The sequence below is a fragment of the Candoia aspera genome, chromosome 1 (genome assembly GCF_035149785.1).
Source record: "Candoia aspera isolate rCanAsp1 chromosome 1, rCanAsp1.hap2, whole genome shotgun sequence".
NCBI classification, from domain to species: domain Eukaryota; kingdom Metazoa; phylum Chordata; class Lepidosauria; order Squamata; family Boidae; genus Candoia; species Candoia aspera.
Window position 1 is genome coordinate 269,873,688 of NC_086153.1, and position 15,849 is coordinate 269,889,536.

General features: G+C 37.1%; 2 protein-coding genes across 3 annotated transcripts in view; both read left to right on the forward strand.

Moving 5' to 3' along the window:
- Positions 1-15,849, forward strand: part of LOC134487701 (zinc finger protein 862-like) — a 65,187-nt gene that overhangs the window by 25,431 nt on the left and 23,907 nt on the right. The gene's annotated exons all lie outside the window — the stretch shown is intronic.
- On the forward strand, positions 93-10,119 carry LOC134487703 (uncharacterized). Its single transcript, XM_063289653.1, has 2 exons — positions 93-4,002; positions 6,624-10,119. The coding sequence occupies exons 1-2, from the start codon at positions 3,351-3,353 to the stop codon at positions 7,205-7,207; spliced, it is 1,236 nt and encodes a 411-aa protein (XP_063145723.1). The 5' UTR covers positions 93-3,350; the 3' UTR covers positions 7,208-10,119.

The following is a 15,849-nucleotide window of genomic DNA, read 5'->3' on the forward strand; positions in this document are numbered from 1 at the left end:
TATATAATTTCCTTCTGTTTTTTTATTTGCGTTGGTAAAGAAAAAGAATACACATTCCCTGTTTTCATTATTTGAAAATGATTGTCATTATGATTTGATTTTTAATTTCATTGTTTAAATATTCTTGCAAATATTCTGCTTATCCTCTTTTGTACAAAAAAACCAGGGTTTTATAGGGGACGAAGATAGAGCTTGGTCACCAGTGGTTTAGAAGCTATTTCTGTCTTTTGCTTATGTTTACCTTTTGTGGATATTAAAATAACTTTTAAAAAGTTTTGCTATAGTAGAACAGAACAGAAATGGAAAATTTCTGTCATCGGAAACTTGCTTCGTCCTTTTTGTTAGGATTGTTGGCTATTTTATTTTTGTTTTTAATGGCACAGCAGGACAAGTAGAACACACAGATCATTTCTGCAAAATAAGACACGTCCACAAATTTCAGTTAGATAACTCTTCTATTACCTCTCACTGATTTTTACAAAAACTTCCATCTATTCCTACTTTACATGAATGATTTCACAACTTTGCTCATGAAGAACAGAATAAATTGTTCAATAATATGCTGCTGCTGATTTGTTCCCTAAATCAGTCTTGATATATGCCTAATTGTTGTGTTTGGGTCTGTGGGTGCACTTGTGCTATAGATTATTTCACATGGTACATGGGTCATAGCAAAATTCAAAACACTGAAGATACTGTACTAAGAATGGTGACCTTTTAAATAACTTAACAATGCTGTGGATAAAATTATGGTATCTATATTGCAAGAGTGGGGAAACTTTGACTTACAACTCTCAGCTGCCTCTGCTAGGAGAGCATACTATATACCATAAATATATAGATTCATTCCTTGAAGATATATTGTAACAGATGAAATGGCATACTAGTACCAAATACCATATAACACCAGTTATTTTTATACCAGTCAAAACTTTGCCTTCTGTATGGAAATTTACAATATTATTTAGATTTACCCGGAAGGAAATCACACTGAACTTGGTGTGATTTATTTCTGAGTAAACATGCCTGCATATAGTAGGATTGAAAATATAATAACAGTAGAAGCAGAATATAGAAGAAATTAGCCAATCAAAAGTATTTATCAAATTAAAAAAAACAGTCTGTACATATCAGTTCTTTAGATTTTCTTTGTATCATGTTTACAAATGTGACTTTATTGCTCCATAGACGAATGGAGAACAAGTTTAGGAATTATTTATTTAGGTGATTTCCTTGAGAATGTTACAAAATAATCCTGTCAGGATGTTTTTAAGTTGTTCACATACTTGCAAATATACATTTGCAAATGTATAATTTACATGTATATTGATATTAGAGCTTACTTGTGAAACTTGTAACTATTGTTCTATGTTCCAACCAGTTGGACATTCCCTATACCGTAATCCAGCATTTTTCATACCAGTTTTCTTCCAGTTTTCACTTCTCTTTTTTCTTCTCTTTTCATGTAAAATCAGTGTTCTATGGCCACTAATAATAATTAGTCCTCATTGACCATTTTTTTACTATCTCTCCACAATGTCAAAAGGAATGTCCAGTTGAATAGCCTGGTTCCTACAGAATATAGTGGAAATGGTGGAGTCGTTTGTAGGTTTCCCTCTCAAGTCTTGAAACGTATCTTGGGTTTTGTAATGCCACACAGTAACTTGTGGGTATAATGTTAATTGAAGTTTGCAATAGAATGGGAAACGGTTTTATATATTTTCTTAGTTTGCTGCCTCTCTATTTTCTTTTCAAATACCTTCAAGTTGTAATAGGCTGGTACAGCATTGTTCCTTGTTTTCTAAAAATGTTTGTGTCACTTTATAAAAAATAGATACCATGTCAGGGCAAAGAAGATATTTTTAAACTGCAAGGTTAGCTAGGGAAATAAGCTACTAGTAAAGGGAAATGTGGGTTACCTTCTCTCATTGGAATACTGTAACCAGGTCCAACTGATGTTTCTGACAGTAAGTTAAACTTCGAAGGATACTGTTTTTGGAAATATTTCCTGGATTTGAAACTGTTATGCTAAAACAGTTTCTTTTATGGCTTATGCTGCCTCAGAGTGGTCAAAGTATTCAAAAGCATAGTTTAAGTAGAAAAGGTATGACTTCTTTCCTTTCTTACATTTTCTTTTGCTAAATTAAAATTTGAAACATTGGGATGTACATTTTGAGCTTCATAGTCTTTTTGGATGTTAGATACTCCAGGCACTGCAGAAATGACAGTAAAATTAATGCGTCCTACCTAAATTGCTCTTGCAATTTTAGTCAAATTAGAACTGCCCTGAGCCTTCTAAAATAAGTTCCTGAGAAGTTATTACAAAAATATAATTTATTTCTGAGTAAATTAGCTTAGGTTTGTACTGAAAGTCTGGTGTGATAAAAAAGAAATCGTTATAATGGATGTAAAATTCAACAGGATACAGAAAATGCATTATTTCGGCTAAATACAATATGGTATATTCCTAATTATTCTGGAGCTTTAGCGCATATACTGATCATATAACGTAAGCCACATGGCATTTATCATGGGATAAGTATATTCTGTGCTAGTTCATCTGCTCACTTGTGGGGAATGCTTATATATTATTAAAACATTCTGTCACATTTTGGAACTATGCAACATTGCATTCTTCATTAAAGTTGAAAGGCTCTTTTCTTGCTAAGTATTTGCCACGGGCATGTGATAAACATTATGGTTGGGTCAGGAAGACTTTTTAACAAACCACTGTATGTATTTGGCAGTTATAGGATACTTGGTAAACTTGTCCAGTATGAAGTGGCAGTCATAGCACATGAAAGATAGACAATTTGGATGGAATTTATATCTGATTACAAAACACTGTGGAAAATAGTTGTGTGAATATTTCTTGCAGATAATTTCACAAAGTTCTCAGATTTTCCTCCTCTCTCCCAAGCAAACTTGTAAATTTTAAAGGTAGCCATGGTTCTTCTTAGCATCTCAATTCTCTTTTGTCTACTAAAATCTACTTGTAATATCAGGTGAGCTTTAATTAGCCTATTTAACAGAAACAATATTCTTTTCCATGAAAGAAGCAAACGTCATTTAATCAAGACGAATAACAGTTGCTAATCTTGTAAAATTCTCAGTGTGGAAAATCCAGAATACCTTGCTGATTTTATTTATTTATTTATTCGTATTTAATCCATTAGGTCTCTTGAGTCATTGCCCTGTGGTAAATACCAGTTCTATCCCTAGAACTGCTTTTTGTATCAGAATATTTGGTATTTGTTTGCTTTATTTCTTGCCAAAGATGACTTAATTCCTCCAAGAATGAACAAAGCCTCCAAATACCTGTTCATTTAAGTGCAAAGATTACACAAAATATGGTACAGGTTGCACGTGAATCTTCATTCCCCACCAAATTAGAGGACTGCTGTTTTACAAACAAAATATCTTCTGTTTTGTCTGTGTGTGTAAAAGTGGAAGGCATTATTTTGAGGAGAGGAAGCTCATCAAGCTGGAAATTAATGTACAGTCGATCATGTTTCTTGTTTTTAGTAGTGTGGGTACGTCACATTGATTTCCTTTTACCATTTATGCTTTGTGGGATATTGAACCCAAGGAACATGACTGAACGAAAGAGGAAACCCAAGTTCTCCAGGGAAGAACTGGACATTCTGGTCACTGAAGTGACTCGGAACGAAGCCAGGCTGTTTGGAAGGGAGACAATACGTCTATCCCATGCAGACAGGGACAAGATCTGGGAAGTTATAGCCAGAAAAATCACATCAGTGAGCCATGTCCCCAGGTCTGTAAAAGATATTAAGCACAGATGGGACGACATGAAAAGAAGGACCAAAGACAAACTGGCGTTCATGCGGAGGTCCATCTCCAGTCCTAGCAGCCCGGGGAGGCCCTCGGCCATTGTCCTGACCGCCCACGAGAGAGCCATCGAGTCGACGCTGCATTCGTCATGCCAGATGCACGGCTTCCGGAGAGCGGATCTGGACGTGGTTGACAGCCCATCAACCAGTTGTAAGTATTGTCTCTTGTCTGTCCCCTGCTGCACAGCTTGGTTCTGACAAAGTAGTGTATTATAGAAAAGATCTTGCTTCCCTTCTAGGTGAAGCCAACCTCCTAGTTCATGTTTCTTGAGGCATTTAATACTTCCCATTCTGGTACCTTCATTACTGATTCATGAAGCTGCATCTTGAATGAACTGATATGGGCTGTGAACCTTATTAAATAATAAGGTTAGCAAAAAAGTATAGAAAATGTGATACTGCTCCATCTATAGAATGGCGTGTGTGATATATAACACATACATTCATGCAGCAAGGGAGAGAAGGAATCAAAAGTTTGAATCATGTTGTCATCATTAATAAATCCCATATAAATTCTCGTTATTTGTGGATTGCATATATGTGTATTTGCTTGCTTGCAAAAATTTATTTGTAATTGCAAAATCAATACTTGTGATTCATATTTGCAGACATGCAGAGCAGCAAAACATTTGAATTGTTCAATGTGCATGTTCCCAGCTGTGGTTTTAGCATTAGCTAATTCAGTATTTGCGGCAATTGTACAGAACATAACTACTGCAAATAATGAGAATTGCCTGTAGATTTCCTTCATAGATATAGAAATAGTTCAAAACAGGCCAGTAGTGTACCAAAAATGCCATATGGGTTGCTCATTTGCATATAATCCATATTGGTGTTACCCTTATTTCCATATCCTTTTCTAACATTGAGCCAATACTGTGCAGATTAATGTACTCAGCTTGCAGATACCTGTTATCACTGTATCTGCTATTCTCCCTTCCCATCAAGAATTTCAGCATTTATTCATACGTGGATGTGCCCTGGTTTATACGTATTCAAAATGGGATTTTGCTACTCAGCATATGTTATCTGGTATTTGTGACATTTCGGACAAGGATCATAAATACATAACTGTTTTCATTGGTCTTGGGGATACAGATGATATAGTGTACCAAATGTAATGAAAATTTCAGAAACAATTGCTGTACTATCAGTATGTTCTTTCATAGTTCTTGCTGATACAAGAGAATACACTGAGATCTGTGACTGGAAAACCTTAAGTTAGATGTAAGGGGGATGGCATTGCAATAAGGTTAAGGAAGGAAGAAATTATGCCCCACTAGCTTGTGTTTAGATCTCAGCTGGCAATGTTAGGTACAATTGTATAGGTACAATTCTATATACTAGGCAATAGTTTTCTAAAACAATTGCTTTGAACAATCCAACGAAGTTTAATAAGTTCCTCTTTGAAGGCTTTTTTTAAAATTATGTGCTAGTGTTGAACTTGCTCTTATTTGATAGAAAACAGAAGGACACAAAATATTCCAGTTAATGGTGGTAAAGCCTCTTTATTAGTAAAGGAAGGAGGAATGGGGATGTGCATGCAGTTGGTATAGCCATGCTTGAGCTGCTGCTACTTCTGTGCCTACAGTGGCTTATGGCACACTAATGAACTGTCCTGTTATTGATTCAAATGTTGGTGCAGGCCTGTCTGCTGCAGCAGTTAGTGGTTCTCTAAGATCTCAGTCAGTGGCCTCTTTTTGCCTTACTGCTGTGGTATCTGGGACTATCTAGCTAGAAAGCTTGAGCTCTGCTGCTGAGCTATGGCTTGGTTTGGGAATCCTTAAAATTGCTGTCCAAGATTGGTCAAGGATGCAAATCTCTCCATTACAAAAGGCATACAGATAGTAAGTGATTCCATACAATCACTGCTGCTTTTACTGACCTCAAAGCTCCTGATATACAATTAACAGTATTTCATTAGAACAGTAAGTTAGTACTTGCTTTATTTCTATGTATACTATGAGGAAGTAAGAATTCTCTTTAGAGGTTCACTATAGGTCATGTATCATTTTGTTTTTTGTTGATACTTTTTACTCCAAAAAGTAATTATTGCTTGCCTTGCAACTAGTGGTTCAGAGCTATATTATTCAGTTGTATAATTTTATTTTATTTTTATTTTGTGTGTGTGTAAGTGCCTCTTTGAGTCAGTCTTGACTCCTGGCGACTTGGCTCCTGGACAAGTCCCTGTAGTTTTCTAGGCAAGATTTCTGAAGTGGTTTGCCCTTGCCTGCTTCCTAGGGCTGAGAGAGAGTGACAGGCCCAAGGTGTCACCCAGCTGACTTCATGCCCAAGCTGGACTAGAACTCAATCTCCCAGTTTCTAGTCTGATGCCTTAACCGCTACACCAAACTAGCTTTCTATATAATTTAGTGATTACAAAATACTTTGTGCAAATTATTAAATCATTCCAGTCTAATATAGTGATCTGGAAATGGGCATATGATTAAACTATATCAGGAGGGAACACTGTAACAGAGCACTTTTTGTTTTTAGCTTTTGTAATCTGGCTCAGCAAAATTGGGGGCTCTGCTCTATTACTATGTCATCTGTTCAACCAGAATGGTCCTTTCATGTGTTTTCAAAACAGATATTGTGTTATATAAGAAATTACTTAATAATGTCTCAATAGTATAGAAACACTCTTAGTTTTCACTAAATCCCAAATTTAATTTTTGGCTTCTGAACTTCTTGAAGTAGAGCTTGTCAATGGAAAGCCTTCGTACAAATAATCTGGTGTCTTCTTTTTTTTTTTCCTGTTTCTGTTTCAAGCTGATGAAGGAGAAGAAGTGGCAGGCCCCTCACAGCAGCATCACTTTTCATCACAGAGGGGTTCTGAAGAAACTGATCATCTCTCCGTGCCATCTTTCCTCCATTCTTCATCTTTGTCAGATCATTCAAATATTCTAAGCCAAAGGGAAGAAATAATGCACCCAAACTCTTGTCCTGAATCTTCCACTGGGCCCCCTCAATCTCATGTCCAAAATCCACCCATTTCTGGCTTTGACCATCAGCTCTTTGATTCCCACATTCAACAGACTGAATTATTCAGACACTTCTGTCAAGAGCTGGTGACGATCCATAGAGATGTGGCAAACAATATGCATGCAATTAGCCAGAGGATGTCTGACCTGAGTGGACAAATCACCCAAATGTGCCAGACTTTAATTAAAATCAAAGATGAGCTTCAAACTTTGAACAAAGGTCAGGTCTCTAATGCTAGCCAGGGGAGAGACCTGCAGAGAATTGGATCAAAGAGCCCCTTTGAAGCAAAAGCAGATATTAGCCAAAATCAGCCCAAAGAGACTCCTGTTACTCGGATTACTAGGTCACGGAAGAGAAAACACTATTTCTAGCTTTCCTAAGTATTATATAAAATTAAGCTGATGTTGGCTTAGCCAGTGTTTCTTAGCATAAACATTGGGGAAAGTTAATGAAAATTTTCCCTTTAGAGGAATATAAATTATGGCAACTTACCAGTAAGCTTTGCTTGATGTATTGGAAACAGTATCTGTCTTGTAAAACAATGCAATAGAAAGTATGTAACCCTCTTGAATAAAAAGACATAGTATAAGGTCATAAAGATCTTCATGATCTACAAAGCCAAGATTCATATAGATTTGATCTTGACAACCTTTTATGCTCAGGAAACATTCTTCTGGTAATGTTATTAGATATTTAGGTTTAGGCAAATGGATTATTATGGTCCATGGAAATGCCTATTTTTCTTCTGTGTCTTTGTTCTACTGTTGTATGTGGCTTTATGTGGACATCAACAAGGATCTAAGATTGGAATGGACAACCCCATTTGCGGCCTTCACAGATGGGTCTGAAATGTTTGGATCTTTTCTGTGTTTTGGGGCATTTGAAGGAAGGAAGTTTTAAGGGGTTTACAAATTAGGTGTTTTAAATCTTGCATATGCATAAGGCATCTTTTGCATCCCTTAATCCTGTTGGTCCCCAAATAATTTTCTGTTTGGGGTGGTTTAATGGGCAAAATAAATACTTTATTAGTTTCAGGTTTAAAGCACTAATTTCAACCTCACCTGTCTTCCCAACTTCTTCCTCCCTGAAAAATCTGGAAGGGTTGGTCCTGCCCACTCTAGTGATTTGTGTCATAAACCTTGCCCCCCAAAGCCGGGCAGAAAGTCACGGGGTAGCTCCCATACTGAAAAAGTTGTTGTATGAGAACTGAAACTCAATACAAAATACAAAAATTTGTATTTTGAGATACAAAAAATTGGTTTTTTTGGCCACTGTGAGGAAGAGATTGTTAGGCTAGATAACCTTTTGGTCTCATGTAAAAGTCCCATGTCTACCTTTTGGCTTAGTTATTGACTACTGAGGTTTGGGAGTGGATGTTAAATCAGAATAGATACCAACAAAAGAAGGAACCTGCAGCAATGTAGGCAGTATTTCTCTATTTCTAGAACTTGTAAATAATTACACAGTATATTGTTTCTCATCACTAATTTCATGTTAAAGTGGCAAAAGTGATTTTAACTAGTAATGACTAAATTGCAAGCATTTTACAGTAATGCACAATATAAAAATAAGTTGAGAAGTATAAATAAGTTGCACTTAAATGAAATGATTAACTTGTAAGAAACATGTCTTAAATGAGAGCTACTGTTGGCCAGTCTACTGATTTTTTGTTGGTAGTTCTTCAAGGTAGCATTAGTGCAATATATTTTATGGCTATTCCAGTTGTACCATAATATATTAAAAACTTGCCTGTGTTAGATGGGGAATGACATTTAAAGCAAGTAATTGAAGCATGCTCAAATGCTAGTTTTGTCACACCAGTGTAATTATCCTAACTTCATTGGAACTGTTGTTTATATGATGTAGGTTACAGACTCACAGCAAAGATAATGCACTATTTTAACCTCCTTGTTTTAGGAGATTTGCTACTTTGTATTTTCTCATGTCAGTTTGCTACTTAACATGATGAAAGACAAATTGAGGCATAAAGTATCACATGATACCCAAAAGATAAAAGCAAACTCTCTAGTAGAAAGAAAATGTAGCTGAGCCAAGTTTGATAAGATTCAGCTCTGGTTTTGAAAGCAGATGCTTTAATCCAGCAATAAATCAGCTTATACTATGTATGCTAAAAATGCATGTGCACTATACCTTTTGTATATTTGCTTCTTGTCCCATGCATGTATAGAGTCCTGCTCATTGCAACTGTCAGATACAAGGAATATTCCTCTTAAAATACAGCTGCAGGGAATTATTTTTCACATGGCCGTTTTGGCAGTGAGCATAAGATGAATTTAGTTCATACTGAATTTTTTTAAAGCCTTTCTCAGGAGAAATTGCCTTTCTATGGTGATGGTGCCCAACTACAGGGAAGAAAAATCTGTATGTGCCAAGACATGGATTGCTTTTTCATGAATTAACAGAATCAAGCATTCATAAATGTTTGAAAGGCTATAGAATCAGATAATTTCAGTGTGAAAAATAATAAAGAGAATGTGGAAGTCTAATACTTCTGAGTGTTGTTCCCTGGAAAGCCATTTAGATACTAGTTTCTTGTAGCAGGGTCCCCTATATTTTGCTTACATTAACTGCATAAAGTGTCATGTACATTAATAGTACAGTATAAATTAAGTAAATTGATTAAATCATCTTCAGTCCATCTGAATGACTCAGTTTGCTTTGCTTTACTATCTCAAATTTTTATGAAGTGATTCTCGTGCAGCTGAGGAATTAGCTTTCAGGATTGCCCACCTTGGAGAAGTGCGGCTGAGAAGCAAGCCATACACAAACCATGTGGTTAGCATTACCAACCACAACTACTTTCCTGACAGTTCTAGGGTAATCTTTCCAAGTTGATATCCTCTGGATGTGTTTGGACTATAGCAGTCAGAATTTCCAGGTAGGGTACCCACAATGAGATAAGGTTAGTTTAGATGGGTAATTGTGGTCCCTGGTGTTCAATAGGATAAGAAGCCAAAAACCAAGTATGAGAAATGTGACTCTTCTGTTTTGATCTATACTAATTTACCTGTGCAAACAAGGTATTTTAAAAATAGTATACCATTTTGTTGAGGCATTAGCAAAAAGGAGGCATTCTCTGCTCTGTGAAATGCTTTCTGTTATCATCCCACAAGGGATGCTTTCTTGTATGTGACTGTTGAAACCTGGCATGTTTTAAATGCCCCTGTTTGACTATATTGCTGTGCTTGCCCTAATATTTCTGATGGGAAATTATCTTTATGATTATTTTTGTTAACAATAAAGATATAATATTTAAAACTCAGATTATTTCATGGGATGCTCTTTTATGTGTTTCTGAAGTTGTGCTCAAGACAACTTTAAGTTCTTTGATGTTTTGTTCCATATAAGGCACATAATAGTTTCAGGTTCCATTTATTCTTTACGTGCAATACCCGCAGTTAATACATGTCTGGCAAGATACCTCTTTTGCTATAATTTGTTGACAGTTAAGAAGTGTTTGCCCATCAACAATTTGGCAATGAGTTTGGCTTGAAATATTCACAGTATGAAAGTTTATTCATATATTTAAAGTATATTTTATTTGCAAAAAACATGGATATGTCTATGTCATTGTTATTTTAAAGTAAGTTTTAAAACATCCACTTTTCTAAGTTGCATACCTATAAACTGCCTTGTGATACCAGTGCAATTAGTTCTGTAAAATCTAATCCAGTTTTTTAGCCTGGCACCTTCTAGTTGTGTAGATTACAATGCCTGACATTTTAGTCAGGATGGCCTATGACTTGGAATTCATGGAGTTATACAGCAAAGATGCTAGGATGGGGAAGAGTGGCCTAATAGAAATACCAAGTAACAATATTGTATAATGAATTTAACTGTTTGAGATAATAATGCAAATGCAAAGTCTTTTTATATCTATCTATCTATCTATCTATCTATCTATCTATCTATCTATCTATCTATCAATCAGATGCTCTTGGGTTTCTCCCCAATTTTTGAAAAGGTTTGCAGAGCAATATGAATGCCCATGTCTTTGTGTGTGTGTCTTTGTGTGTGTGTGTGCGCGTGCACACACACATGATGTAGAGTGAATAGATCCTTCAGATAAATTACTATAATCCCTCCAGAGCCAACAGGGTATTGTCCACCCCATCTTACCAGGCGATATTGAAAAGGGAGTGGGTATTCATTGTAGGGATATGTAGAATTGCTCAGTTTAGGATTTGTGAAATAGCTTTGGAGAGCTACTTGTTTGTTTGATGTTTTCAAATTAATTTGGAAGATGAAACCTGCCTCTTAGAAAGCCCTTTTGGATTAGGCCAATTCGTATTCTGCTTTTCAGGAAAACATTCTTGTCCTATTCTTCCTATTCTTATAACTATAGAAAGAGTGGTCAGTGGTAGTCCAAACAAAATTGGAAAAAATCAACTTATATCCCCATACCAAAAAAGGGAAACACTAAGGAATGTTCAAACTATCGAACAGTGGCACTCATTTCACATGCTAGTAAGGTAATGCTCAAGATCCTGCAAGGTAGACTTCAGCAATTCATGGAGCGAGAATTGCCAGATGTACAAGCTGGGTTTAGAAAAGACAGAGGAACTAGGGACCAAATTGCCAATATCCGCTGGATAATGGAAAAAGCCATGGAGTTTCAGAAAAACATCTATTTCTGTTTTATTGACTATTCTAAAGCCTTTGTGTGGACCATAACAAATTGTGGCAAGTTCTTAGCGGTATGGGAATACCAAGTCATCTTGTCTGCCTCCTGAGGAATCTATATAACGACCAAGTAGCAACAGTAAGAACAGACCACGGAACAATGGACTGGTTTAAGATTGGGAAAGGAGTACGGCAGGGCTGTATACTCTCACCCTACCTATTCAACTTGTATGCAGAACACATCATGCGACATGCTGGGCTTGAGGAATCCAAGGCTGGAGTTAAAATCGCTGGAAGAAACATTAACAATCTCAGATATGCAGATGATACCACTTTGATGGCTGAAAGCGAAGAGGAACTGAGGAGCCTCATGATGAAGGTGAAAGAAGAAAGTGCAAAAGCTGGCCTGCAGCTAAACCTCAAAAAAACCAAGATTATCACAACCAGCTTGATTGATAACTGGCAAATAGAGGGAGAAAATGTAGAAGCAGTGAAAAACTTTGTATTCCTAGGTGCAAAGATTACTGCAGATGCTGACTGCAGTCAGGAAACCAGAAGACGCTTAATCCTTGGGAGAAGAGCAATGACAAATCTCAATAAAATAGTTAAGAGCAGAGACATCACACTGACAACAAAGGTCCGCATAGTTAAAGCAATGGTGTTCCCAGTAGTAACATATGGCTGCGAGAGCTGGACCATAAGGAAGGCTGAGCGAAGGAAGATAGATGCTTTGGAACTGTGGTGTTGGAGGAAAATTCTGAGAGTGCCTTGGACTGCAAGAAGATCAAACCAGTCCATACTCCAGGAAATAAAGCTAGACTGCTCACTTGAGGGAATGATATTAAAGGCAAAACTGAAATACTTTGGCCACATAATGAGAAGACAGGACACCCTGGAGAAGATGCTGATGCTAGGGAGAGTGGAGGGCAAAAGGAATAGGGGCCGACCAAGAGCAAGGAGGATGGATGATATTCTAGAGGTGATGGACTCGTCCCTGGGGGAGCTGGGGGTGGCAACAACTGACAGGAAGCTCTGGCGTGGGCTGGCCCATGAGGTCACGAAGAGTCGGAAGCAACTGAATTAATAACAAAAGAATAGGCAGTCATAGTGTCAGTTCTCAGTCCAAGAGACCTCAGAGGCATCATCAGATAAGCAGATAAACATTTTTCTTTAATTTATCCAATGAAGAGGTTGTAGATTTAATCAGAAGTAGAATTCCCCAGTTCTTGCTTAAAACAAAAAACAAAACAAAAAACTTATAATTGCTCCCCAAAAGCTGTATTTGTTCTTTTCTTGTTCATATGATCCCAGCCTAACACCTATGTCAATAGTGTCCAGAAACAAGGAAGGTATCTCAAACAGTTCCACACTAGGAGAAAATTAGGGAGCAAAAATATTGACCCAAGGCAGTAGCCCTAGCACTCCAATGTACAGCAGAATTCAATTATGATCAGGATCTCAGTTTTCTGCCTGCTGCTTTCTTCCTGATATCTCAATTGACATAAGACAAATGAAAGCATGAACAACTTGGTAAGAGTTCATGACCAACTCTTCAGTTGAATGTTTTCTTTACCAGGGCTAGAGAATTCATACAAATCAATCTGCCAGGAACTTTGGCTCACAAGAACTTTGGCTCAAGCACTGGAAGGAGTTTGTCAATCCAAAACTAACTTCATATCCAAACCGTTCCTGGGAGAGAAGTAGTTTGATGAACCTCTTATACCCATCATGATTAACAGCAAGGAGAAAAAGAAGTCTGGGCCCATGGCACCTAAGATGTACAAGACCAGATCAGGAAAGAAGACTTTGCACTCATCTTATAGTTGAGAATGGACATCTTTCTCATTTCAGAAAAAATACATTCATATCTCAGTGGCCCTTTGCCCACCAACCACTAAGGCATGTCCCCTCAGGATAAATGATCTTCAGTAGAACTAAATGACAAAAATTTGGATACATGTGGGAATCCAGCTCCACTAGCAGGTGAGTGTTAGAGACAGTCCAACTGGGATATGATTTGGAATTTCATAAAAACAAGAGGCAACCACATATCCTCAGAACTTAAGAACAAAGTAAAGCATATCAGGGTCCTTCAAGCTACTGAACATCTTTTAAATATCATTGCCATATAGGGTGTGCCCTCAGAAAACTGTTTCTTAAGAGTCTTCTCCATTGTCTTCAACATTCCTAAGAGTAAGGGCTGGAAAGTGAACCTCGCCATATACTGTTCTTAGAGTTTATGGGTTTTTTAATCTGGTAGAGTTGAACACCAAGTGCTCATGACCTGTCCTAGAGACCAAGTTTACACCCGACCTTGACTTGCTTCAGCTCTACATATGGAAATTAAATGGGAAATAGCTGCTGAGTGGTGGTCTATTTATTCTAGTTGTTTATTTTTCTTTAGGTACCCAGCTACCACAAAAAAGAAAAAAAAATGTACCAGCAGGGCTTTTAGATATATTGCAAAAGACATGGATAAAGGCAGATTTCAGGTTTCCTTCAATTTGAGTTGGAGAAGGGGCTGCCAGCTAACATCACAAAGACAGGCAACCAGAGTGTTACTCCAGGGCTGTTAAAGAAATACTTCACCTCTTAAGAATACAATATTCCAGAGGGTCTGTTCTTTCTACATGGCACTTCCCATTTAATACTGATTCTCCAGGCACAATTGTGTACCAGCTGAACCTAACTGGGAGACAGGTTCCAATTAAGATTTTGATATGGAGAACTATCTTCATGGTGACTATATTAATTATCATTAAGGGAGGACCTGTGCATTTTCCACTAAGGCAGGTGGTCTTACAAATGGATTGCTGCTTCATCCATGAGATAAATTCAACTTTTCACAGATCACAAGAGAACATGTGACCCTTCTTCTGCCCGTACCCATCCCATGCAGGGAGTATTCCTGGTACAGCTGGACATATTCAGCACACTTAGAATTTACCTAAAGTACATTGGAATTTTGTCAAACAAAGACCCCATTTATCTCCTGTAAAGTAGAGAATGAAGGAAAGAGGGTCTCCTTCTTTCCTCTTAACCATTCAGTTAGGAAATATAGCACTGACATACTCAACAAATGGCAAATAGATTTTTCAAAGGATCACGGTCTGTTCAATTTTGAGAGGAGCAGTACTGGTAACCTTGGAAGCAGAGCTGCCTCTGACATACCCCTGTGGTGCAGCTGCTTGGACTAGCCCTTCTACTTTAATCTGGCACAAGTTATGTATGCCTGTCTTTGATCATACAACTCTGCAGAAAGAGTTTTAAAATTACCAAGCCCACCATGTAGTGCATACTTTTTTGTGTGAGTTCCATCATTCCAGTGGCCAAGAGACTAATTCTTTAATTTCTCATGAGGTATCTTCTTGGTCACCAGATGATAGATCTGAGGAAGAAGTTAGCATCGTGTGTACCAGATATATTTAGGCTATTTAGTTAGTATCTCTTTATTTTTATGTACTTTTTTTGTTGTTTCTACTATACTGGTTTCAGTATGTTGGTTGTAAGTACAACTAGGAATCGCCAAAATGAGGCATTTCAGCAATGGAACATACTGTTTTTTCCCCAAAACATTCCATTTATTCACTCAAATGCCCTAATCTAAGCACTCGGGCTGGTTAGTGCAACTCCAGAAGTATATTGGCCAGAACAGAAAATGTTTTTTTGTCTAAAAGTATTCTGGCATGTCCCTGGTAATAAAGTAAGTGAAGTCAGTTCCTGTGATTGAAGGAGATTGTCCCAGAACAGAGGAAGGAAGTTCTTTTGGGACCCTGCCTTCTCATTTGTAGAGATTTAAACTCACTACTGGGTCCATTGTTGGTGACCGGAAGGATACCTCATTCTAAGTCCAATATAGTACCATTCTCGGGTAAAGAAAGAGTTAATGAAGCTTATTTTAAAAACAAAGCTATTACAGTATAATTAATTCAAACTACGAACTATAACATACCATGATTTTATTGCCTGACATTTTTTTAACATTTTCAATCAGGTGGTAGAGAAGTAAAAGGAAGCACAAAGTATTGGGGTGAAGGAATAGTTTGATTTCTTGAAGACATTCCTGAGCATCAGCCAGCATGTGTAAGGATTTTTTTTTTAATGGTAAGAACACACAAAAACTCAGACAATCTGAAAAAAGAGACTTAATATTGAGAATTGTACCTAGCTAGAGTGAAACCATCTTCCTGGCATCTGTTTTCACTCTGGCCCAGCAATCTATGATGATTCAACTGAATTAGGAATGACTCTATTCTTTGTAGCTTATTTTGTAGTACAGTATCTCTGTGTTTGTAAAGACCCTACTGTGGAACTTAATTATTACTGTTTCTGTGGTCACTAGTATTGTTGACCTGGTATGTGTGTTTCT

What these genes read in the sequence shown, in the direction of transcription:
- LOC134487703 (XM_063289653.1), top strand. Translation starts at nt 3,351, where the DNA reads ATGGTACAGGTTGCACGTGAATCTTCATTCCCCACCAAATTAGAGGAC. An exon ending in TGACAGCCCATCAACCAGTT is followed by an intron (nt 4,003 to 6,623) that starts GTAAGTATTGTC and finishes TTCTGTTTCAAG; the next exon opens with CTGATGAAGGAGAAGAAGTG.